The sequence below is a fragment of the Natator depressus genome, chromosome 1, assembly GCF_965152275.1.
Source record: "Natator depressus isolate rNatDep1 chromosome 1, rNatDep2.hap1, whole genome shotgun sequence".
NCBI lineage: Eukaryota > Metazoa > Chordata > Testudines > Cheloniidae > Natator > Natator depressus.
The window spans coordinates 125,044,690-125,071,787 of record NC_134234.1 but is presented as its reverse complement, the minus strand read 5'-3'; the positions used below and the strand labels follow the sequence as shown (position 1 = coordinate 125,071,787).

The following is a 27,098-nucleotide window of genomic DNA, read 5'->3' as shown; positions in this document are numbered from 1 at the left end:
GACACTTCAGGAGTGCAAGGAACTTGTATCCCAAATCTTGTCTTAAGAAACTACACTCTATAGCAGGGGCGGGCAAACTTTTTGGCTTGAGGGCCACATCAGGCTTCCGAAATTGTATGAAGGGCCAGTTAGGGGAGGCTGTGCCTCCCCAAACAGCCAGGCATGGACCGGCCCCCACCCCCTATCTGACTCCCCCTGATGGGCCCCCCAGGACTCCTGCCCCATCCAACCGCCCCCTCATTCCTGACTCCCCCCCTGGAACTCCTGCCCCCATTCAACCCTCCTGTTCCCCATCCTCTGACCACCCTGACCCCTATCCACACCTCTGACCACCACCGCAAACTCCCCTACCCTCTATCCAATCCCTCCTGCTCCCTGCCCCCTTACCGTGCTGCCTGGAGCACTGGTGGCTGGCTGCGCTACAGCCGCATCACCCAGAGCACCAGGACAGGCAGACATGCTGCCCGGCTGGAGCCAGCCACGCCACCGTGCAGCACAGAGCACCGGGTCAGGCCACAGCTCTGCAGCTGCACTGCCCCCCAGAGCATTGTGCCGGTGGCGCAGTGAGCTGAGTCTGTGGGGGAGGAGGGGCTAGGGGCTAGCCTCACAGGCCAGGAGCTCAGGGGCCGGACAGGAGGGTCCCGTGGGCAGGATGTGCCCTGCGGGCCATAGTTTGCCCACCTCTGTTCCCCTGTGTTCTTCTGAGACCGGTTACCTGTTTTCATACCAGCCTTGAACTGTTTGAATGTAAAATGTTCTGAAATATGGAAAACGTGAATTGTTAAAATGCACAAAATGTTTATGCTGGTAAAATAAAAGTGCTTCCAGTGGTCTGTACTATGCATATCCTAATGAAATAAAACAATGACATTTTTTTCCTCTGTTACAGGGACCTTATTAAGAAGCTTCTAGTGGTTGACAGGACAAGACGATTGGGAAATATGAAGGTTAGTGTTAAATATGTTAAAAAATGTACACATGAATTTTGAGGTCCACTTGTGCTTCTGTTCTGTTACTTAGGACTGAACATCTAAATTAGTATATGAAAAATATTACATTTTTGTGTTCTGAATTTTTTCATTCTTGTACTAGTTCGATGAATGCTGTAGTTGATTTTTGTCCTAAACTTTACAAAAGTACCTCTGTTACACTTGATTGCTGTTACTAGTGTTGAATATATAATTGCACCATACTTTCAGTTCAATGTAAGCAAAAGAGAAAATAGTAGTGAGGAAGGAGAGGGGGTGTGTGTATGTATGTGATGGGGTGATCTACTGCAATGGGCTGTCATCTGGCACTTTGTCCAGATGCACTCCTTTCCTCTGCGGTTCTATTTCCTTGGACGGTTTTAATGATTTTTTTCCCCCTGAAGGGAACAACCTCATCCTGTAACTGTATGTGTAAGCGTACAAATGACTGAGCGTTAAAATATTTTCAAGTTATTTTGTTTTAATGTTACTAAAATTTGGAAAATTACTACTACAAGTTAAAAAAATGTTTTCTTTGGAGGCAAAGGTACCCAATACTAAATTGGCTTCATTTAGAAAGTGTGTCCCCTCCCCCCCAGTTTAAATTGATTCTCCCGTAATGTTGTGGCTCCCCCACAGCCAAAGGAAATGGTGTCAGCATTCTTGTTACAGTGATAATTCACAAGCAGGAGATCTTAGGTCCCCCTGCTTGTCACCAATCTGTTGTGGAATGAATGTAATACCATGTCCATAAAGAGGTGAATGTGCAGCTTTTCAGAAGAAGGGGTGTGTGGGTGGGTGGGTGTGTACACGTTGTACAGAGTACCCTCTAAATATAGAACAAGAATAGAAAATAACATCAAGGTGTGATCCTAATAACTTCATATCCTGTTTTGTGTTTAAGTGGAATAAAAATCATATATTGAGATGTGAGCATCCTAGAAATTCCTGTAGATTTAAATATGTACTGTCAGCTGCCCACACAGGTAACTAGCAGCAAGTTTCATTCAGACATATAGTATCCCTCCAATAAAATGTCCTTTGTTGCCATTTTTCTACTATTCTAAATCTCATGGATATGGATCCCTTTTTTCAAAAGGAAACAGTCTTCCACCCATCTTCTTCATATTGCCTCTTCTGAACATCAAAGCATACTCTAGTAGGACACGGGCACTATCTTTGTCCTGCTTCAGAAATGTGCTCCTATCTAAGATTTGCAAAGTACCAATGTGGAACAAACCCACAGACACTTGTCAGATTTTATGCAGTTGATGTGCCAGATAGATCTGATGCCAAGGTCAGGACAGCAGGATTTCAATCGTCAGTTGATTAATCCAGCTGCAATTCCTCACTGTCGTTGTCCAGGGAGGATGCTAGTTATCAGTCACCTACAGTGGAATCCACACTGACTAGAACATCTCAAAGAACCACAATTACTCTAGGATAAATAACTCTTCTTTTGTAAAAGGCTCTGATCCTAACCCTAATCCTTACCCTGTGCTTAACTTCTTACATGTGAATAGTCCCATTTAAATAACTTTATCAGCTCACAGTACCAGTAATATCAGTACCAATCCCAAATCCACATTTGTGGGATTACTCAGAAGATTAAAGTTAAGCATATAGATCCATGTTTTGCTGGATCAGCTTCAAGATAGAGAGAAGCTGGGTTTTTTCCCCATACTTATTGCTCATGATATTTACTTAAAAAGAAAATGAAATCTGTGTAAAAACAAACTACTATTCTAAAGAGAGAAAGTGACACTTCTGTTTTTGTACACACAACCAAAAGAGTTAATCTGTAATAAGTCTATTTACAGGAAAGAGTAATAATTTTGTGTATCTAGAATATAACATACATTAAAAGCTTGAGAAACACAGCTCTAAAAACATTTTAAAAGGTCATTTTAAGAGCAATTATTTTCTAAATCAGAAGTCTCCAGTCTACATTAGAAAATTGACTATCTGGTTTCCAACTGTTGATGGGAAACCATGGACATCTGTGCAAGTGCATTAACAAAACAACACTGTTGTACATGGTACGTATTGCCTTTTATGCACAGCACAATCTTTTAGCGTAAAAGACCACAGAGGCCTAGCATGACATCAAGTAAGAATAATAAAGAGCAGTATCCTAGGGCTTCAAAACTGAAGAAGTCCTTGTAAGTTAACAATAGTTCAAACCTTGTTTGGCACCGTATTTCCCAAGAAGGAAATTATTTAGCAGTGTGATAAATTAAGCAAGTTATATGGTGTATATGCTCTAAAAATAGAGACATATCTGCAAGTAAAAGAAACAAATCAGGTACATAGAGTACATAGAAATAAATCAGGACATCTATAGAGACCCAAGGGACTGATCTGATAGAACACTTGAACTGAGGGTGGCAGTGGGAATGACCCAGTGGAAGGTAATACTTAGGAAAGTAAGCATGTCCAATATAAGATGTCTTGAAAACCTCAAATAAGATTTTGTTTTAATAGCAAAAGATGGAAGAAGTTAGAGCTAAAAACATTTTGGAACATTACATTCCTTTTAGCCTTCAGGGAGGAATGAAGACAACTGTTCAGTCCATCAAGTACTATATATTTATAGGCTGAGTTTTCATGTCCAGGATATAAAGTAGGCTAGAAATCTCTTTGGTGCCAATGTGTAGGTGTAAGAAATAATGCCATATATTTGCATTTAAATATAATTTATCTGTGATGGAGAAAGTATGAAGGTTTGAAACTGCAGATGCAATGGTCTATTATAATTCTAGCTTAATTGATTTAAAATTGTATACATTTATAAGGCCAGACACTTAAAACTGACAGTTTGTTGCTGTCAGCACTAAATCTCTGCTTTAGCCATTGCTGGGAATGAGCATGTGAGTGGTACTGAGATTGGGCCAAGTAAAATCAGTCCTGGGCAAGACAATTACAATCATTTTCTTTATTAGGATATAAAGTACATCTGAAGTTCAGTTCATTTTCATAAATGTCACAAGTTACAGTTTGAACAGTACTGCATTGTGAAATTGAGAAGCTTTGGATATAGTATAAGGTTACCACAGTTTCTCAGGGCTAGCAGTGAAGATCCAGCCTGGTAGAATTGCTGTAGTAACTGGGGAAAGGGAAATGTTCCGGTTTTTTGCATAGTATGCTGGAAACCTCACTAATGCTCCTTACATAAAACTGCAAAATTCTGTAGCTTCACTTTTCAGAAATGGTTATTGCAGTATCAGGTCTCGGGGATTTACACCAACCAGTTTCCATTACAGATGTGTCAAATTCAAGCTACAGAGACTGGAAGACTGGTGTTCATAGGGAGAGTTAAGCGCTGGAAGATGTTAGTTTTGTCTCCTTTTGGCAGACTAAAAAAGAAATTGAAGAGCAACTAGCAAAAAAACACAGAAGTGCAAAACAAAATTAAAAAAAAAAATCTAAGTACATCAGAAGCAGGAAGCCTGCCAAACAATCAGTGGGCCGCTGGATGAACAAATTACTAAAGGAGCACTCAAGGAAGACAAGGCCATTGCAAAGAAGAGGATGCGAGGGAGATTCCCACACCCGAGTCATTCTTTCTAGGTGACAGATATGAGGAACAGTCCCAGATTGAGGTATCAGTAGATGAGGTTTTGGAGCAATTTGATAAATTAAAGAGAAATAAGTCATGAGGACCAGATATTCACCCAAGAGTTCTGAAGGAACTTAACTATGAAACTGTAGAACTGCTAACTGTGGTATAAAGAAAAGGAGTACTTGTGGCACCTTAGAGACTAACAAATTTATTTGAGCATAAGCTTTCGTGAGCTACAGCTCACTTCATCACTTTTTGCGGATACAGACTAACACGGCTGCCACTCTGAACTGTGGTATGTAACCTACTGTTTAAATCTGCCTCTGTACCAGATGACCAGAGGATAGATAATGTAACAGTGATTTTTTTTTCCCCCAAGAGGCTCCAGAGGTGACCCTGGCAATTAAAGGCTGGTTAGCCTAACTTCAGTACTAGACAAATAGTTTCAACCACTCAGACACATAGATGAACACAATATATTGGGGAAGAGTCAACACAGCTTTTGTAAAGGGAACTCATACCTCATTGGTCTACTAGATTCTTTGAGGGTGTCAACAAGCACGTGGACAAGGATGATCAGTTAATATAGTGAGAAGTTGTGGAAGAATAGGGAAGGTTCTTTCATAGATCACTAACTGGTTAAAAGATAGGAAACCAAAGGGTAGGAATAAATTATCAGTTTTCACAGTGGAAAGAGGTAAATAGCGTGGTCCCAGAAGGATCAGTATGGAACCTGTTTGTTCAACATATTCAGAAATGATTTTGACGAGGGGGTAAACATTGACTTTTCAGAATGTACTACACAATGGAAAAAAAAATCCCAACTATACATACAAAATGGTGAGGTCTAAATTAGTTACCGCTCAAGAAAGATCTTGGAGGAATCATGGATAGTTCTCTGAAAACATCTGCTCAATGTGCAGCAGTAGTCAAAAAAGCGAACAATGTTAGGAATTGTTAGGAAGGGGATAGATAATACAGAAAATATCATAATGATACTGTATAAATCCATGGTATGTGCACACCTTGAATACTGCATGCAGTTCTTGTCCCCTGATCTCAAAAAATATATTCGAATTGGAAAAGGTATAGAGAAGGGCAACAAAAGTGATTAGGGATATGGAACAGTTTCTATGCAAGGAGAAATTAAAAAGATTGGGACTCATCATCTTGGAAAAAAGATGACTAAGGAGGGATATAAAGAGGTCTGTAAAATCATGAATGGTGTAGAGAAAGTGAATACTTTGTTATTTACCCCTTCACATAACACAAGAACGAGGGGTAACTCAATTATTAGACAGCAGGTTTAAAACAAACAAAAGGAAGTACTTCTTCACACAATGCATGATTCACCCTTGGAGCTCATTGCAAGGGAATGCTAGACCACCAAAAAAGTGCTACCCTGGCTAAACAACAAAAGTGAAAAAAAGCATTGAGGGGGGAAAAAGGCATCCTTTAAAAAGTGGAAGTTAAATCCTAGTGAGGAAAATAGAAAGGAGCATAAACTCTGACATATGAAATGTAAAAATATAATTAGGAAGGCCAAAAAAGAATTCGAAGAACAGTGACCCAAAGACTCAAAGTAATAGCAAAAAAAAAATTTTTTTTTTTTTAAATTTAAGTACGTAAGAAGCAGGAATCCTGCTGAACAACCAGTGTAGCCACTGGATGATTGAGATGCTAAAGGAGCACTCAAGGACGATAAGGCTATTGCAAAGAAACTAAATAAATTCTTTGCATCGGTCTTCATGGCTGAGGATGTGAGGGAGATTCCCAAACCTGAGCCATTCTTTTTAGGTGACAAATCTGAGGAACTGTCCCAGATTGAGGTGTGACTAGAGGAGGTTTTGGAACAAATTGATAAACTAAACAGTAATAAGTCACCAGGACCAGATGGTATTCACCCAAGAGTTCTGAAGGAACTCAAATGTGAAATGTAAGAACTACTAACTGTTGTCTGTAACCTACCATTTAAATCAGCTTATGTACCAAATGACTGGAGGATAGCTAATATGACACCAATTTTTAAAAAGGGCTCCAGAGCTGACCCCGGCAATTACAGGCCCTGACTTCAGTACCGGGAAAACCGGTTGCAACTATAGTAAAGAACAAAATAGTCAGACACATAGATGAACATAATTTGTTGGGGAAGAGTCAACATGGATTTTCTAAAGGGAAAACATTCCTCACCAATCTACTAGAATTCTTTGAGGGGTTCAACAAGGATGTGGACAAGGGGGATCCAGTGGATAGAGTGGACTTAGATTTTTCAGAAAGCCTTTGATAAGGTCCCTCGCCAAAGGGTCTTAAGCAAAGTAAGCTGTCATGGGATAAGAAGGAAGGTCCTCTCATGGATTGTTAACTGGTTAAAAGATAGGAAACAAAGGGTAGGAATAAATGGTCAATTTTCAGCATGGAGAGAGGTAAATAGTGGTGTCCCCCAGGGGTCTGTACTGGGACCAGGCCTATTCAACATATTCATAAATGATCTGGAAAAAAAAGGGTAAATGGTGAGATGGCAAAATTTGCAGATGATACAAAATTGCTCAAGATAGTTAAGTCCGAGGCAGACTGCAAAGAGCTACAAAAGGATCTCTCAAAAGTGGGTGACTGGGCAACAAAATGGCAGATGAAATTCAATGTTGATAAATGCAGAGTAATGCACATGGGATTATATTTTCCAAGCTGTATGTATAAAATGATGGGTTCTAAATTGGCTGTTATCACTCAAGAAAGAGATCTTGGCATCATTATGGATAGTTCTCTGAAAACATTCACTCAATGCGCAGCAGCAGTCAAAAAAGCAAATAGAATATTGGGAATCATTAAGAAAGGGATAGAAAATATATTGCCTCTATATAAATCCATGGTATGCCCACATCTTGAAAATTGCGTGCAAATGTTGTCTCCCTATCTCAAAAAAGATATATTGGAATTGGAAAAGGTTCAGGAAAGGGCAACAAAAATTATTAGGGGTATGGAGTGGCTGCTATATGAGGAGAGATTAATAAAACTGGGACTTTTCAGCTTGGAAAAGAGATGACTACGGGGGAATATGATATAAAATCATGATATAATATCATGATATGATATAAAATCATGATATAATATCATGATATGATATAAAATCATGATATAATATCATGATATGATATAAAATCATGACGGGTGTGGAGAAAGTAAATAAGGAAGTGTTATTTACTCCTCATAACACAAGAACTGAGGGTCACCAAATGAAATTAATAGGCAGCATGTTTAGAACAAACTAAAGGAAGTATTTTTTCACACAACGCACAGTCAACCTGTGGAACTCCTTGCCAGAGAATGTTGTGAAGGCCAAGTCTATAACGGGGTTCAAAAAAGAACTAGATAAGTTCATGGAGAATAGATCCATCAATGGCTATTAGCCATAATGAACAGGGATAGTTTTCCTAGCCTCTGTTTGCCAAAAGCTGGGAATGGACAACTGGATGGATCACTTGATGTTACCAGTTCTGTTCATTCCCTCTGGGGCACCTGGCATTGGCCACTGTTGGAAGACAGACTACAGGCCTAGAAGGAGCTTTGGTCTGACCCAGTATGGCCGTTCTTATGTTGTGAAGGTAAAAATAGAATTAAAAAAAGTATTATGTAAGTTCATGGACTATAGATCCATCAATGGCTATTAGCGAAGGTGGTCAGGGACGGAACTCCATGCTCTGGGTGTCCCTACACCTCTAACTACCAGAAGTTGGGACCAGACGACAACGGATGGATCCCTTGATAATTGCCCTGTTCTGTTCATTCCCTATGTGTTATCTGGCACTGACCACTGTCAGAAGACAGGATACTGAGCTATATGGACCATTGGTCTAAGCCAGTATGGCTGTTCTTATGTTCTCCCGCTTCTCAATTTACGCACATGCTGTCCCTTCTCTTCAGTTTTGCTTCTTCCTACCACCATTGTCCAGTTTGAATCAGTTTTTTGTCTGTCTTACTACATTCTTGTCCATCTGTCCTTGATCACCCCAGCATTGCAGGCAGTTTGTCTGCTCATCTTTGGTGGTATCTTTAATTCTTTCCATTCTGACTTAAAGATGTGACCAAAGTAAGCAGAACAAGATGTTCTTATTATTTCTGCTTTGTCCAGTGAGCAGCTTCCTTCTATAGGTTGGGGAACAAAACGTAGGTAGATGCTGGACTCTGTCTGAGCCCATGATAGGTTTGGAGGACAAAAGTGGCTGGCAGGAGTGCCAGTTGGGTAGCCAAGGGATGAAAAAGCTGATAAACAGATGTGTCTGTCCCTACAGCTACATTCAATTTGGTTATGATCTTCAAATGAATTAATCCTTCCTGATGCAGTGGACTTAAGGAACTGCTTCCCAAGGACAAATGCATATCAGCTTTGTATAACCAGTCTTCATTGTGTCACCCTTTATTCAGTTTGATTCTCTTTGAGCTCAATAGCAAATAATACAGTAACCAGGAGACTTCCCTTGTTCCACACCTGAAAAATGGATTACCAGACAGAACACCTGATGTGTCGTACACCATTCTAAGGAGACAGACAAGTCTACCAACAAGATTGTTGTGAACCATGAAGAAAGTTACTTAGGTGTTTTTTTTTTTTTCATTTTCCATGAGGGAATATAAGCCCTACAGATGCTCCATTCACCTTCTCGACCAAGCTTTTAAAGACTTCCCCCCACAAAAGAGGGTGAAAATACTCCTACACCACAGGCTTATTTCTGAATCAGACCTAACTTTGCTGATACCCTTCATTCTGTAAACCAGAGGGAAGCGACTTTTCAGTTCTGCCAGGGCAGAGGACTCCTCACATAGACTTGCTTATATAGAGAGTTAGTCTGACTATCATCAACCTCAAGGACTCATCCAAATCAGAGACCACGTCTGAGTTTCTGCAGCAGTGGAGATACACCACATCAGATCATGAGTAAGGTCCATTGTCACTAGAGGTTACTCCAGAGATTTTCAGTAGTTTCTGCCGTTACCCAAAATTGTTAATTCTCTGTGCTCTCATATCTCAAAAGAGAAGGCTAAGTTCTAAACTTTGGCCTAGGAGTAAACGATATTTCCTCAGATTAGCAATTCTTTTGAGACCTCTTCAATATATTTCAGTGTTGTTGTTTTTTTAAATAAATAAATAAATACAAAGAGGGCAAATCCCAGCCCCCTCTGGAACCAGGAGATCAGTCATTCCTTACGTTTACAACTGTTTAGTTCATTAAATTTTCCTTCACGATACTATTATGCAGCTAGTGGATTTTAGACTTGTTTCAGAACCTAGAACTAACTGTTAACTGAGTCAAGTGCTCGCTGATCACATTCAGAGCTTCATTAATCTATTTCTCAACTGACCTCGGGAGAGCCTAAGTAAAGGTGTAAGTAATCAGTTCAGTTGTTTCAGGCTCATCGTTACTTTCACTTTCTTGTATTATTTTTCCTTGAGGTGAATTCCTGAGCTCCTTTTCTGTTACAGAGCCCCTAGCTGCTTTTCATGCACATTGGAGCTGATCAAACCTGGAACGTCACTGATAATTATCCTCTCCTTTTTCCGCTCTCCCTCTTACCCTTCCCTCCCCCCCCCCCTCCCCCGCCCCGGTCTCCTTCATGTCATGGGCTCAGTGTTCAGTTATCATTAGAGAGATATCTCTGTCTGATATGAAGTATGTTGTGACAATAATTGTCTGATTTGTTGAAGTCCCTGTGGAGAACAGAAGAGATCGGGGAGTGCTCTCACCTAAAGGCAAGAGCTGTTGGAAAGACCCTGTTTGCCTTAGCTGGGGTGTTAATTGCAGTGTTGTTGTAACTGTGTTGGTCCCAGGATATTAGCGAGACAAGGAGGGTGAGGTAATGTATTTTTCTGGACCAACTTCTTTTAGCGAAAGAGGAAAGCTTTCAAGCTACATAGCTCTTCAGTTCTGAGAAAGGTAAGGCAGGTCAGTCTCTTCCAGACATACAACGTGGTACTCCACAGAGCATGGAATCTGATGTTTTTTCTGATATCCAAATGCAACTTCCAACCATGGATATCTTTACTTCTCTAATGAACACCACGGATTTTTTTTAACCCTCATCTTGTACCGAAGGCTTTACATCTATGATGTACCTTGAAGGCTTTGCACCAGCTACTTAATACATCTGACTTTTCTCAAGATGCTTTTCAGTCCTATGGCCACAGGTCTCATGCAGCTGTATATATCCTCCCCTGAACTCCCCCCAAAAAAGAGACAGACTTGGGTCTATTCTTATGCCTCCTCTGTGGCCAAGATGGATCTGATTTGCAGATCCCTCCTACCACAGGTCCCCAGCCTTCTTTCTCAGGAATCAAAGTACCTCCTCAGATCTCTAGCCCCCAGTTCCTGTGATTAGATGCAATATTAGATGTTAACGGTCCAATGGGAAGGGACCTCATGGGTTCAACAAGGTTTTCACTGGAGAAAACATGAAGCTTGTTACGACTGCCCAGTGTAATTGTGGCTGGATAACTTGCTCCTTTTGATGTTTGAATATTTGTCTTGGAAATGCACTTTCAGCTTGAATTGTTTGGATAGTGGTATAAGGTAGCGGTTCTCAACCAGGGGTCCGTGTACCATTGGGGGTACGTAGAGGTCTTCCAGGGGATATGTCAACTCATCTAGTTATTTGCCTAGTTTTACAACAGGCTATGTAAAAAGCACTAACAAAGTCAGTACGAACTAAAATTTTATAGACAATGATTTGTTTATACTGCTGTATATATTATACACTGAAATTTAAGTACAATATTTATATTCCAATTGATTTATAATCATACGGTAAAAATGAGAAAGTAAGCAATTTTTCAGTAATAGTGTGCTGTGACACTGTATTTTATGTCTGATTTTTTAAGTGAGGTGAAACTTGGGGGTACACAAGACAAATCAGACTCTGGAAAGGGGTACAGTAGTTGGGAAAGGTTGTCACTGGTATAAGGTCAGCAGTGTCAAAGAAGCAACCTGCTAGTGGTGGGTAATTCTTGGAAGAAGTTTAGATAAACGGATTGAAATTTAGACCAACAGTGTGTGAGGTCTTGTGGTCTCCAAATTCTGGTGCAGTTAGGAACCAAGCAAAGAGATTCTTCCATGTAGTTTAGAAAAAATACGAAATTTGGAGAATGATGAGCTTTCACCTGACAATGATCTCTCATCCAAGATATGGGCCACTCCCACACTGGTTTGATTCCATGTACGGTTGAGTGGATTCTTATGGTTCCCCCAAATCCTAGCTTGCAAGAAATGCCTGACTTGAGGATTATTTTCTACTTCTGTATTTTTAATTAATTTAGGACTAATTTCACCATTATCCTGAAAATGGTGTGTGGGCATGTGTGTGTGTGTGTTTCTTTTGCAGTGTTTAGGGCAAACTGTTGTTAAAGGAAAATGGTTAGAGACAAAACCTAAAACCAGAAAAATGTCAAGGGTTGTGCTCTGCTAATAACTCATCTTCCTGTGTAAAGCTTAAAGAACTTTAAGACAAAAAGTGAAAAATCAGCACTTTTAAATATTCATTTAGTATTCTTGCACATTAGTGAGCCTGTTGTCTTGTCTTCTACAATTCTGTCTTGGTATATGCTAACAGATTTATTTTCTTTCTTCTCTCTAATGAAATTGCCATAGATACATGAAACTCAAGGTGCTAATATAAAGAAGACTAATGCCCACTGCAATTAGATTTTGACTTTTCCATAGTGAGGCATTTATTAGAATAATTTTCTTGTGGATTATATCCCCTTCAGGTCACAGTCACAAAACACATGTTGCAATTGCCTATAGGAAAAAGTCGTATTAGGACAGTATTTAATGTGTTTTTAGCTGCTGTTATTGCAGTTTAGCAACTGGAAATGAGGGCTGGCACTCACCATCTGTCACCAGACAGCTCTCCATAGACTATCAGATCATTAGACCACCAGTGGGTTAGCAGGCCAGAATGTGAGGGTTGCTGATTGGTGAAGTACATATCCCTCATTAAAATAATTTGCATAGCTATCTCTTTACCGTATATCTGAAAAAAATATTTTCAAAGTTCTTAATGTTTGTTTCTTAATGATTTTTTTCAGGGTGGATTTTATTTAAATCAAATTGATGTAAATTATGATTTAAATCACTACTCAGGAAGACTCAATTTAATCATGGTTTTCTACATAAAAGTGCATTCTTGTTGGTTGTTATAAGCTTAATACATATTCTTCACAACTCAGATGTAGGTTTCATTTTTAGAAGGTACACACTATACCTTTTTAAATAGTGATTTATTTTGAAGACTTTTCAGATTAATTTTACAGCTATATCAGAAAACTAATGATTGTTTGATTATTTCATTTACCAAAGGTAATTGAAGCAGATATTTATGAAGTCATTGGGAGGTGAACTATCTCCAATTCAACAGGTTAATCATTAATATTTGGAGGATTTTCTTGCCATGCTGTATTAGGAGGAGAACATCACCAGACAGACATTTAAATTGTTTTATTTAACTAAAACAACAACATTAAGTATTCTGGATTTTTTTCTTCAACAGCAAACATATAATATTTTAACAAAACAAGCATATGTCCCTTGCTTCGCACATTTATCTCCAGACTTCTTCTCCTTGTCCAGATCTATTCTGTCCCCAACAATCATCTTTTCATTGAACTTTTTGAAACTTTGCACTTTTAGAGAGAGGTAAGGGATTGACTCTGTGTACACAAATTTGCAGAGGGACACTAGAGTCGAGGTCTTATTTCTCACCTCTATATACTTATTTATTTTAAAACATTTTTGCTGTTAACAAGCATGTTACCTCTGGGGAGACAAATCCACAGTTTGAGAACTGCAAAACTAAGCATCTCTGATGGTATCTTGTAGACTGAGCACTGAGTCACATTGGGGAGGTAGATTATTTAGCTTAATCTTTCTATACAGAAGCCCCTTGAACCCCATAAGATTGGTTCCCTAATCCATGAACTATTGGAACTCATTTACAAAACTTTTCTTAAACATTACATGAATAAATTGTCTCATACTAGAATTAGAATTTATAATCCCTATTCCGTGATGAGATACATTATAGCTCAAAGGTATCTTAATTACAACTATTTTTAGGTGGGTTTTTTTCTTCAAAAAGCATTTTATCAAAAAATCAGATTTAAATAAAAAAAAATCTGATTGATTTTTATCCATCCTGTTTTGTGGGGGTTTTTCAGCAGCATTACTTCACTTTTCTCTGTTAGCCTTTCACAAGTGGTAAAGTGCCAGGTGGGAGAGGATATTGGAGAGAATATACGCACTCAACCAAAACCTGGGTGTCGGGATGCTCCACACTCTCCCATGTCCTTGAACCACATGTATGAGATCGTGGGTGTCACTGGATCTGTGTCAATGCAGATCCCCTCATCCCTTCTCTGGACTACCTTAATACTCTATGTAGAGCCAGGCCAGGACCCTTTATTGTGGGTACAGATACCACTCCATCTATTTCTCACCACTGTCCTTTGCAGACCAAGGTGGGGGCTTATGTGGTCCAGAGGGCTTTGCACTGGCCCTTCATGCCACTGAGAAATCTTGTCCAAGGTGTATAACTAGGGTTAAAAGCTTTTCAGAAATAAAATAGAAGCTTATGTTATAAATGAGAGTGAATTTGTGTAGTATCTAATTTTTTATGCTCACTGGTTATTTAATGCACTTATGAAAGCTTTGAAATGTTTTTCATATTTCTCTCTCTCTCACTTCATATTATAGGGTTAGGGATGACCTCTGGACTTCTGTGACTTTTTTTAATATAAAGTTTGAACTTGAGGGGGGCAGGAGAACAGCTGTAATGAAATACATAGGTTAAGGTTTTATTGCGTATACATTATCTTATCTTTTGTTTGTTTTTTGGTTTTATTAAAGAATGGAGCAGATGATGTGAAAAGGCATCGGTGGTTCAGGTCTATAGACTGGGATGCTGTACCTCAAAGAAAACTAAAGGTATTTTGTACAAAAATCTTATGTAGACTATGGTAACCAAAAATCATCCATGCAAAATTTCTTTTCATGCTATATAGGGGTATAATGTTGCATGTGTATTCAGTTAAGATCTATTACAGAATAATTTGAAATGTATAGTCATATGATGCATTTACAAATATTGATTCTTTAAAAAGATATGCTTTTCACTAGTCCAATTTAACATCTGCCAAATTGGTGTGGGTTTACATTACAAAATCCCTAAAATAATCTGAAAAAGATATCCTGTATTACATACATATTTCTCATTTCACAAGAGCTAGTTAATAGCTGTTTTTCAAAAATAATTAGAAATATTTTATTCTGGCTTTGAGTCTCGCTGCTAAGTTTCAGTGCAGAGAAATCTTTAAATAAAATTTGAAGCGTCTGGGGGAAAATGAATTTATTATTAAAATTGTAACGGATACAGCAGCACTAAATTCAGCCAGTATAGAGGAGCAAATGTATATAAGAGATACCAATATTTGAAGAAAGAAAAGGAGTACTTGTGGCACCTTAGAGACTAACCAATTTATTTGAGCATAAGCTTTCATGAGCTACAGCTCACTTCATCGGATGCATAATGTGGAAAATACAGAAGATGTTCTTATACATACAAACCATGAAAAAATGCGTGTTTACCACTACAAAAGGTTTTCTCTCCCCCCACCCCACTCTCCTGCTGGTAATAGCTTATCTGAAGTGATCACTCTCCTTACAATGTGTATGATAATCAAGTTGGGCCATTTCCAGCATAAATCCAGGTCCCCCCCGCCCCCCCAACCCACTCTCCTGTTGGTAATAGCTTATCTAAAGTGATCACTCTCCTTACAATGTGTACCGAGCACTCCGGGCCGCCCCTCCCCCCTAGATACCTGCGGCGTCCCCCTAGGCCACACCCGCGACATCCCCCTGGGATGCCCCCCTGAGCCACCGTTCTTCCCCTCCCCCCGGGTTTTACTCAGGGCTATATAGTAAAAGTCATGGACAGGTCACAGGCCATGAATTTTTGTTTACTGCCCATGACTAGGGTTGCCAACTTTCTACTTGCACAAAACCAAACACCCTTGCCCTGCCCCTCCTCCAAGGTCCCCGCCCATGCCCTGCCCCTTCTCTGAGGTCCCACCCCCTGTTCACTCCATCCCCCCTTCCTCTTTCACTTTCTCTCCCCACCCTCACTCACTCGCTCATTTTCACTGGGCTCCAGTGCGGGAGGCGGTGAGGGCTCCCGCTGGGGGTGCGGGCCCTGGGGTGGGGCCAGGGATGACAGGTTTGGGGTGCAGGAGGGAGTTCAGAGCTAGGGGGTGGAGTATGGGAGGGGCTCTGAACTGGGGGTGTGGGCTCTGACGTGTGTCTGGGGATGAGAGATTTGGGGAGCAGGATGGTGCTCCGGGGTGGGACCGAAGGGTTGGAGTGCGGGAGGGGGCTCTGGGCTGGGGCAGGGGTTTGGGGTACAGGGGGGTGTGAGGGCTCTGGCTGGGGGGTGCAGGCTCTGGGGAGAAGCCTGGCATGAAAGATTTGGGGTGCAGGAGAGTGCTCCGGGCTGGGACCAAGGAATTTGGGTAACAGGAGGGGCCTCCAATCTGGGGCAGGGGGTTGGAGTGCGGGGAGTGGGAGGGCTCTGGCTGAGGATGCGGGCCCTGGGGTGGGGCTGGGGATGAGGCGTTTGGGGACCAGGAGAATGCTCCGGGCTTGGGCTGAGGGGTTTGAACTGTAGGAGGGTGCTCCGGGCTGGGACTGAGGGCTTTGGAGGGTGGCGGGGGGATCAGGGATGGGCCAGGGGGTTGGGGCACAGGACGAGCGAGGGGTTCAGGCTCAGGTGGTCCCGGAAGCAGCAGCATGTCCCCCTGTGATGTTGCACTCCATATGTTTTATAAAATATGTTTATAAGTATGAATATGATGTAACTGGAACATGCTTTATGCAAAAGGTCTCTTGTAAGGTATCATTACAAAGATTATAATCTACTAAGTGTGGCCATCCTATTTGTATGAATGTATCATTCTTGTATCTAAAACTAGAAATATGAACTATAACTCTGAGGTCCTATTGTAATTATGCAAAGTGTGGGCCATTAATGGTGGTTTGGAATCTTGACGACTCCCATCAACTAGGACAACCGGTTGTAAATGGCTTACTTACAGTGAGTGGGTAATGAAGTCTTACAGTGACATGTGATCTGAACTGGAAGCCATCTTAAACGTGGTGCTTTTCCATTTAGAAGGAGGGGTGGGGACCCAAAGCGACAAAGGATTCCCGCCTTGTGCCAAAGCTATAAAAGGGGGGGAACAGAACAAAGGGGGCTGCCAGTCATGAGAAATCCCCGAGTTACCACCTGAGCTGTAACTAACAAGGATTGCACCAGGGGAAAGGATTAGGCCCAGACTAGGAAGAGGTCTAGTCTGTAAAATGGAACATCTCTGAGGGTGTGATTATCTGTAATGAGTTTCTTAATGTATTAGGCTTAGACTTGCATGTTTTGTTTTATTTTGCTTCGTAACTTACTTTGTTTTGTCTGTTATTACTGGAAACCACTTAAATCCTACTTTTTATACTTAATAAAATCATTTTTTGTTTATTAATTAACCCAGAGTAAGTGATTAATACCTGGGGGAGCAAACAGCTGTGCATATCTCTCTATCAATGTTATAGAGGGCGGACAATTTGAGTGTACCCTGAATAAGCTTTATACAGAGTAAAACGGATTTATTTGGGATTTGAATCCCATTGAGAACTGGGTGTCTGGGAGCTGGAGATAGGTGACCTGCTGAGCAGTTTTTGGTTAAATTCTGCAGCTTTGGGGGACGTGGTTCAGACCTGGATCTGTGTTTGCAGCTGGCTAGCGTGTCTGGCTCAACCAGGCAGGGTTCTGGAGTCCCAAGCTGGCAGGGAAAATGGGCTCAGAGGCAAATTCAGCATATCAGGTGACAGTCCTAATGGGGTCTCTGTGACCGAACCTGTCATACCCTCCTCTGGCTCCTACATGGAGGCACAGCCAGGTGGCTCTGTGTGTTGCCCTGTTATCAGGCGCCACCCCCTCAGCTCCCATTGGTCATGGTTCCCGGCGAATGGGACCTGTGGGGGTGGCATTAGGGCATGGGCAGTGTGCAGAGTCACCTGGCTGCCCTTATGTGTGGGAGCCGGAGGGGAGACTTGCTGTCTGCTTCCTGGCAGCTGTATGGCATGGAGGCTAGCAGGAAGCCTGCCAGCACCACCACGCAGCACCACGATGAGGAGAGTCAATGGCCTGGTCAGCAATGCTGACCGGAGCTGCCAGGATCCCTTTTTGACCAGGTATTCTGGTCAAAAACCAGACACTCGGTCACCCTACCTGTGACCTGTCCATGACTTTTACTAAAAATACTCGTGAATAAAACATAACCTTACTTATGAGAGTACCACCGTTTTTTTTTCCCCAGTTCCACACTGATCACATGACTTTGGACGTAACACTAAAATAACCATCTATATTATATGGTATATATTATAAACCATCTATATCCCATATCTAACAGGAATAATCTTAATTTCAAAATGTTTTCATCACTTTTCCTGAAGGAATTAATAGTAATGTTCTGATCTATTAATGGCTTATAGCAAATTATATGAATAAAGCTTTAGATTAGGCAATTTGATATTCCAGTGCCTTTGCAATGCCAAGCAGATGATGCAGGTTTGATTCACAATGCTAAATTTACTGTCTAGGTAGTAGGGCATGGGGGTTGTGTGAGAGAAGGCAAACCAAACTGGCTAATGAAAGAAAGATACAAAGGGAACCCCATTCTGTACTTCAGGCCCAGAAGGAGAGTAGGCTGGTGATTTATGTGCTAGATGTAAGACAGGGAAGGCTATGGAGACTAGGAATCCCCAGGCCAATATTAGAAATGCCTTCAGGACCTTCAGGGGAAGCCAAGAACAGATGGTTCCTCACAATATCTCCACATTTGCTTTAAAAGATCTACTGGGGTGAAAGAAATACTTTTATTAATAAAACATTGTAAAATCAGCATTTTATGATGTGGCTACTTTTTCTTCAAATTACAGCAGTTCAAATTACTTTTTATTTTAAGTGCTGAATGCTTTTCTCCTGCATGGGTTTATTGCCAGACTAGAAAAAACATAAGATATTAACGATGTGAAGTATCTGAGTGAAACATTTTAATGCACTTACAAGCAATCAGTTTGATAGGTTTGGGGTGTTTTCTGAGCCAAAAAACAAAGTATGCAAATCACTATTGAGGAGGGGTTGGAAAGATAGACTTTTGTTGCCAGCAAAAGGACCTACTGATGTCATCATGGCAAAGACTATTAAAAAGACATTAATATTTAATGTGACCAAATCACTTCTTGATACTCAGCAGGAAAAAGTCATTTGCTGATTATATTTAACTCTCTATAAGCTTCTGACTAATTGCTTAGTGACTAAAATTTCAATCTCATATCTTTACTGTATTACTACAGTGCCATTCACCACAGTATGTAAGCACTGTGCAACAATTGAGAAGCCTTGAGCATGCCTACAAATGATAAAATAATTAGGGGAGATGAATTTATAAAAAGGGGTACGGGAGAGTATTTATTTGTTTTTATCCTTTCTTACTACTTTCTTTACCTCATCCTTTCTCTCATGGTGTTTATTAATTTCTTCTTGTCTCCTGCTTTTCCTTCCCTGTTACCCCATTAATGTTAAGGAACTACCACCACGGGGCACATCCTTGTGCCATGTGTAATAATTGGTCCTACTTTATTTATGGATATTGCCCAGCATAGAGTCAGTGCTAAGATGTCCATTGACCCTTAGAGAGAGTTAAAAGATGTGACTATTGATGATGGTCAAATCTCTAGGAAAAAACAGATGAGTTAAGGATGGAGCTTCAGCCTTGATGTAATCTTTGTACTCTCTTGTGTTTAATCCAGAGTCAACATTATTCCAAAGCCTTTTTCTTAGCTCTGCTCATCCTTGTATCAAAAATTAAATCACAGAAATTTTATTCTATGTCTTAATAGAGCCATCATATCTGAAAATATGAATGCCCCCTCTAAAATCATTCCAATCATTCCTGCTGTCAGGAACCTCTTCTTGTCTATCGCACAGACCACATAAGCCCCCCTCCACCCTCTTGTCTGTCCCGTTGTCCTAGACAAACTCCTGGTCATCTTCTTTAAGGTCCTTCAGCATTTAGCCTGGACCTATTAGGCCTACTAGGTTGTTGAGCCATTGATTCCTGCCTTCCTTCTACCAGTGGTATCAGCCTAGAGCACTTGCTTCTCCCTCACCCACTCACATCCCAACTCTTCATGAATGGGAGAAAAACTCCTAGTTAAATCCATAAATCTTGTCCTGCAAATTTCTACTAAAAAATCACTTCTTCCATAATGCATAGAGCAAATTGCACCCTGATAACAGTATGCAGGTGGGAATTGTAAATAGTGCCCCTGATTGTGTAATTTTTAGCCAATCTTATTTTTGTTCTCCTGTTCCCCTCATCACCCCTCCCCGCCCCACTATCCTGCTTTTTTCTCTTGTCCTCCTGTTGTCTGGCATTTTAGACTGCAAGCTCTTTGAGCAGGGACTGTCACTTGCTGTTTGTACAACGTTTACAATGTGGGCACCAACCTGATTGGCCTCTAGGCACTACTACAGTATGTGTTCAAAAAGATGGTGATGAAGAGATAATTACTGTGGTATGTAAACATCTATTTCATTTTTGTATTGTTTATTTCTGGTCAGCCTCCAATAGTGCCGAAGGTATCCAATGATGGAGATACGTCTAATTTTGAAGCTTATCCTGAAGATGACTGGAACAAAACCCCTCCTGTAGCCCCTAAAGATCTAGAAATTTTCCAGAACTTCTGAGGGGGGACAACCAAACTCATCAAGGTATTTGACCTTCATCTTTGTCAGTTGTAACCTTAGTAAAATAGCAGCATGTAGTATGTATGTTGAAATTCTGTAGGAAACGTCGGTTTGTACAACAGAGCCTTGTGCAGAAAAAACAGTGCTACCAGATTTGCCTGTTACTGTGGGGTATGCTCATTTATTAGAGTTACTCTTGTGGGGCGGGGTTCGTAATTCTATCAATGTACTGTTTGTGTCACTTGTGTTCTCGTACAGATCTCTACTTCTGCAAGTTCCCTCCCAATGGAGCTATCCTACAGGACCTAGGTTCCCCAGGGCTGGGTTCTTCCAGCCCCAGAATCAGGCAAACGAACACACACATGTCTGAGAGGACCGGGACCATCAGCACTCCCAAGCTGACCCCTTATATGTCCCTGGACTCAGTAGGCTGGATCGAGCAGCACTTCTAAGCTGTCACCCTCATAGGCCCTTGGACTCAGCAGGTTGGGTCAAACAGCACCTCCAAACTGTCACCCTCATATGCCATGGGCACCGCACCGGAATAGAGTACGCCTGAGCAGGCTGGATTGCGCAGCACTTTTAAGCTGCCACCCTCCTATGTCCCAGGTTCAGCACATCCCTATCCCCACTTTTACATTACAGTTGTTTTGGTAGTAACCCACTTGGTGAACAAACTCCACAGGATTTTTGGGTGCTGCAGGGATCTTTAGCTTAGGAACGAGGAGTGTTGCTGCAGAGTGAATGAGAGCGCCAAAAAACACCTACGATGGAGGGGGCAAGAGAGGAGCAACCAGCTTAACCATGAAAGTTATGTATTGCCATATAATGACCGTAGGGGAGCCAAACAAACAAAACAGTTATAATATTAAATCTAACTTAAATTTGATTATGAAAGTCAGGTTTAGAAAACTATAACTGATCACACAAGTCAGGGTCAGAAGGCTATACCTAGAGAGAGAGAGAGCGCGAGCTGGGTTCTCACCACTCTGTGAAGCTTGAATCAATCAGGGGTCCCAGGTGGTGGTGGTAGCTCAGGGTCCGGAGTGCTGGAGACAGGCAGAGCGCTTAGCATGATCAGTCAGGAGAAGATGAAGTACCAGTGGAACTGATGCAGATTTTTGAACCAAGCATTAGAACACTTACTTGAGCATGGGTGGGGTTTTTGTAGGGACAGAACAGTGGTTCAAGGGAGAACACTAGATTTGTTTATGGCTAAACTGATGGCTCAAGGGAGTATACGAAAGTTGTATTGTTCAGGCTAGACAATAGGAACTGATCATTCCTGGCCATGGGCGATGTTCCTTCGAGGGAGCTCACAATACAATTAGGCAGCTTCAGTACTTTGGATACCAATAAAGGATTTATTACTAGAATTGGTCTGATAACTACTGCGCTGGATGTGTGCAGGCGTGGGTTCATTAACATCTGGAGCAGAGATCCCCCATCATGCAGTGCTTCCCTGCTTTTCTGGTCCCAGGATTCAGTTCAGTTCTTCCCTTGGAATCTCTGTTCTCCATTCAGTATGCTAATGGGGATGCCTCCCTGTCCCATCCTTGATGCAAATGAGGTTAGGGGAGTTTCCTTTATCCTGTCACCCTTATCCCAGGGGTTTAGGTGTGTCTTCCACTGCCTTTTCTTAAGTCTTTCTTCTGATCGGTTTTGGTTCAAGCAGAGGCTGGGGATGGGAAGGTCTTTTCGTGAGACAGACAGGCTGGATACTGTTCCCTGGTTCCCCAAGAACACAGAGCTGATGAGTAACAACAGCTTCTGATTATTTAATCACATCGCTATATAATTCACCATGCTCTTTTTAAGATTCGGTTAGGGTGAGAAAATTGGAGAAGGGTAATGTATAGTAAATATATAAATAATATGAAGTATGCTAGATGAAGAGATACTAGCTAAGTTTACAGATGAGGTGGTCCAAGCATTTGTATGTCCCTATTTTCACAGCATTGTAATCTTAACTATAATAGTCTGGAACTTGGCATTCTTTTAAAACGTTTTTTTTTTTTTTCTTTTAGTTTTATGGTGGAAACTGGAAGAAGATTGACATGGTATTCGCAGGTTTGCAAAGAAGAACTAAGTACATACATGAGGACATTCTTTGGCATATAGGAGAGTGTTATCACATTCATATGTGCACATTAGTAGATAAATATTTAAACAATTGGCAGGCAGGTGAGACTCATTTTAACTGTATAGAAATGGCATTAGTTTAGCAAATTATGATACTGAAAGTCTACTCTGTAGTAGACTCATGAAAAATTCTATGTTGTAGTTTTTTAACTTGTTTTAGTGTTAGTTTCCTGCTATGCCCAGATCCTTTTTGCATAGTTAACTCATAGTCTTAATTTTATAAGTTTATACTAAACTTGTGTAATTAAAAGCACAAATTAGTATATATGTATATAATGAATACAATACAACTAAAGCACAGGAACTGTGCAAAGATGTAAATTTTTGTACTTTGCAGAGTCTATGATTTTTATTTTTCAAATAATGTTTTTCAAGAAGTTCTCTGGGGGAAAATCGTAAAAGGATAAATGAGTTTTTCATCATCTTATATGCATTTTATAATTCTTTGTAAAAAATAAAAATAATTAAGTTTAAAAAGATTTGTACCTAAAATTTCCAGTGCTTCACATTTGCAACCATAATACTTGAAAGCAGAAAGAAAAAGGACATGTTTTGTTGTTCATTTCAAAAACATATTAACTTCATAAGTAACTTTGGTTAAAACAATGCATTGTGTTTTTACATGACATGATATTTGATGACTACACTCTGTGTGTAGTGGGTTTCCCTTATATGTGAAATCACTGTAGGGCAAATAAAGCAGTGCATGCTGCTCATGAGGGGCGGGGGGTAGATCTATTGTTGCTCTCACTGTGTTTCTACTTTATCCAATTTCTGATATTTAAGTAGGAGAATGAGTTACTCAAAGAAAATATGAAAAATGTATAATCTAAAAGATGTGAACAGTAGTATAAACAGTGTGAACTTGTTAGTGAAGAGTACGCAATCCTCCCTAACAAAAAATCTAGATTTTAAAAAACCAACCAAAAACTACTAAATGTTGTTGTTTGGTTATGCTGCAAAATGTGGAATTATCTTTGAATATTTTTCCTAAAAATCATGGAATTACTTAACTTTGTGGAAATGATCTGTACAATAGCTCCATTTTTTTTTAAACTTCCTGGCTCTCCCTAGCAGCTCTATTTTCCCCAAGTTGAGTACAAGCAGTGTCAGGCATACTTTGATCATAGTTGAAATTATTTTTGTTATTGACCTAAGTAGGAGCTGTTGGGTGCTCAGTACTTTTGAAAATCAGACAGGTTCCTAAATATGGGTTTAGATGCCTAACTTTGTGCTCCTATATTTGAAAATCCAGGGCTAAACTTATGCGGGTCTTGTTTTATAAGTCCTCACCATTAGGACTTTAAACATGTGCAGGATTGGACTTCAGGTTTAAACCTAATCTGTTTTTTATCTACTCTGATCAGTTTTCTAGGTGGACCACATCCGTTTATAAGTGGAGCGCACTGTATTTAAGGAATATTTGCAATAATGCTTCATTTTAAGTAATACCAAATACTAGCAGGTGATGTGTGTATATACATACATGCAGAGGTAGATTTAGATATAATTTAAGAATATTTGATTTCATGTTTCACACTGTGATATTTGCGCTAACATAAGGAATTGATTTTGAAGTATCAGGGTTTAAAAACAAAACAAAAAATACATGCTTCCAATGATTGTGTTGTAGATAAATTTGTAGTTAGGCCAAAAGTATTTTTTTAAAAGGCACATTTGTGCCCTGGAGTCTTACTACTTATACTGATAGCTCTAAGTAGAGTTTAAGAATACCAAAACAGATGATGTGGACAATTCTCCACAGATCTCTGCACCTCAGTCATAACCTGCAGTGCCCTAGGTATTGTTGAAATCTAGGCCTAAGTTGGGTAATTGTTCTGAACTGCATGCTGAATGCAATATAGTACAGTATGTGATATTCAAATGGTCACTTGGCTCATAACCCAAGTTAGTAAAATAATTCTGCTTCTGACTTCAGTCAAATTTCAGCCAGGAGTCTCTAGCAGTAAAAAGCTGCTGACATCTGTACCCACCTAGTTCTCATCAGTTCACAAGTGCAGTGAGCTGACAGATATAATTAATCATACGTCAAACTCCAATTTCTGCTTTATATTGAAAAATTAATGGGATATATCCCTGGACCTATATACCGGAGTGTGACTGATTACATAAGTGTCTTGCAGAAATGCAGACAGTGTTTATCTGGTAGTAAACTGAGACACCGAAGGGGAAATTCTGTGTTGCTATTGACATCTTGATAACTTTATGCAAGTGCCACATATCACTGATTATTAATAGGCCCCACGTGCCACTCCCATTAAATACTGTGTAGAAATTGGTAATAAATAAAAAGATACAGAACTGGCATAAGGAACAGTCATTTTACTTGGTAAAAATATATCAATCTCTGTAAAATGTTTGGTCTGGCATGTATTTATATGCAGTGAGATAGCTTTCTCTTGCTGATTTGATAGAATAATTAAGTACACAGCACACAGAGCTTGTATTTTCAAAAGAGTACAGTTCTTTCTAATGTGTAAGCTTACAGTATTCCATGGAGAACTATAAAACCCATTTCTTATTACAAAATGTACATATTGCAATGAATGTGCTGAATTTCAAGAACTAGGTTTGCAGATTTAAAAACTGAACTGCCTAAGACCTCATTTACATCTTCAAAGCCAGAAGAGGGGAATAACATTACATTTGAACACACGTGTCACATTGGAGGTAATTGATCTTGAACGTTTTCACACCAGGAGTTAGATTTTTGTCCGTGAAATTTATCCATTGTTGGCAATGGATGCACTGAAACTCTTTGTGCCAGAGAGTAAAGAAATCTAATCAGGCAGGTAAATTAAGTTGATAGATTGACTTTACATTCTTTCTGGAACTGTGTTTGCATGTATAGCTCAACTGCTGATCTCTAATTATTACAGACTAATAATCTCTTTATGTGCTTTCTAGTATAAAACTTATTTCACATTTTGGTAACTTATAATTATTAACCATAGACCACTTTCAGAACATTATTTAAATGAAAACGGTTTTGTAATTATGAGCAGTTTTTTCCTGTACAATATAGAATTTAAGAGGCACCACTGCCTACCCATTTTATTTATTTGCATAGCTGGGTCAGTTTCATTTTACCTCTTTGCTCATTGGGATTTCACACCACACTGTTGCAAATATATATCAGTGCTTAACCAGAAGTTCTCAGACAGACGCTGCATGAATGACTCTGATTTCTTCAGTAATTTAAAACATTTTTTTTCATTTTTTTATTTGACTCAAGTGTTATTCTCTAAAGTTCTTTTTATAATGGTTGGTTTTGTTAACAAGTATTTTGCATATAAACTAGTGCTGTTTCCCACAACAGTCTATAAGACCTTTCTATTTCTTCAGCTTCAGTGAACAAGAACGTTAAAAAAGAAACGTTAAAATTACCTTTATTTTTGTGTTTATATATTGGTTTTTAAACTGCCCAATATGAGCTTTTAAGTGAATGAACTTGCATTGTAAACTAAATTGCCTTGTAACCAAATGGTTAAAATGCTTCATGATTTAGATGGAGAACATGCTGTAGATTTTCCTGTAAATTAGCTTAATTGATGAATACTTGTGCTACTGAGCTTTAACTAATGTGATCTTCCACTGTAGAAAAGTCATTGTTAATTGATCAAAATATAGGTACTAAACTATGTTTAAATGGATGAACAGGGATTTTGTGGATTTTGAAAGCAATTAAAATATGCCTACTATTCAGCCCATCTGCTTGCCATTCAGAAGACTTGTGATGCAGTGCTTCCTCTGCTATACAATTATTTTTCAGCTTTCAAGAACTGTAGCATGATTCCTTTTGTACTGTACTGTGTACAGACTTTTTCATGTATTGCACTTTTCTATGGCAAACCTAACTGCTTGATAAATACTTGCATAGTAAGTAGTGGTAGTTGCAGCAGCATCCGTGTACTACTTAACCAATTTGAACTGCTAGACTGCCAAGGTTAACTTAGACAAATCTTATATGTTGTTGGTTGCTTGTCCTAAATCCAATGTATAAGTACTGTTCAAAGTCATAAGTCAGCCCTCATTGCACAATTAAAATCACTGTGATCTGTACATAAACTTTAGTAAAATTTTACTGCTGTTTAATTTATGTAATATCTGTCAATTCTGGATTTGTTTAATAAACCTTTCTATCTTTGTAAGTGTCTAAAATCTAGTTTGCTTCTATTTATATTGGGAAGAGGGTATAACTTCTGCACCAGCTTTCAAAATGAAAATGCTTAATTGTTTTTTTTTTTTTTTTAAACTGTCCCTTTTTAAAGCAGAAGTCAAGATTTCTCAGCACAAGACTCAGGTGGTGAAAGATAGTTCAGTAGCCACTGGCATGAAGAGTGAACAGGAAATATTGGAGAACAAAAATGTTCTGATTCCTGTTTGTTCGGGGATATCTCCAATAGTAAAAAACATAATCTGCAAAGTTCTCATTAAATTGTGTAAACACTTAGTCCTGATCTAGTTCAGCGTGTTCACGATTTAATGCTCTAAATCGTCCCCAAGTTCATTTCATGCTGTTTTTAATTTAATCAAGTGTGAAAACACATGTATTGAAT

The 27,098-nt window shown here is 39.7% G+C and overlaps 1 protein-coding gene across 2 annotated transcripts in view; it reads left to right on the top strand.

The window, feature by feature from the left end:
• The window catches only part of PRKX (protein kinase cAMP-dependent X-linked catalytic subunit), a 123,124-nt gene extending 96,442 nt beyond the window's left edge, over positions 1-26,682 (top strand). For both annotated transcript variants that reach the window (XM_074966271.1, XM_074966282.1), the window contains exons 6-9: positions 890-947; positions 14,424-14,501; positions 20,251-20,400; positions 22,404-26,682. In XM_074966271.1, coding sequence (XP_074822372.1) covers positions 890-947; positions 14,424-14,501; positions 20,251-20,376 — 262 coding nt within the window. In that variant the 3' untranslated portion in view covers positions 20,377-20,400; positions 22,404-26,682. The remainder of the gene's footprint in view (positions 1-889; positions 948-14,423; positions 14,502-20,250; positions 20,401-22,403) is intronic.
• Positions 26,683-27,098: the final 416 nt, after the last annotated feature.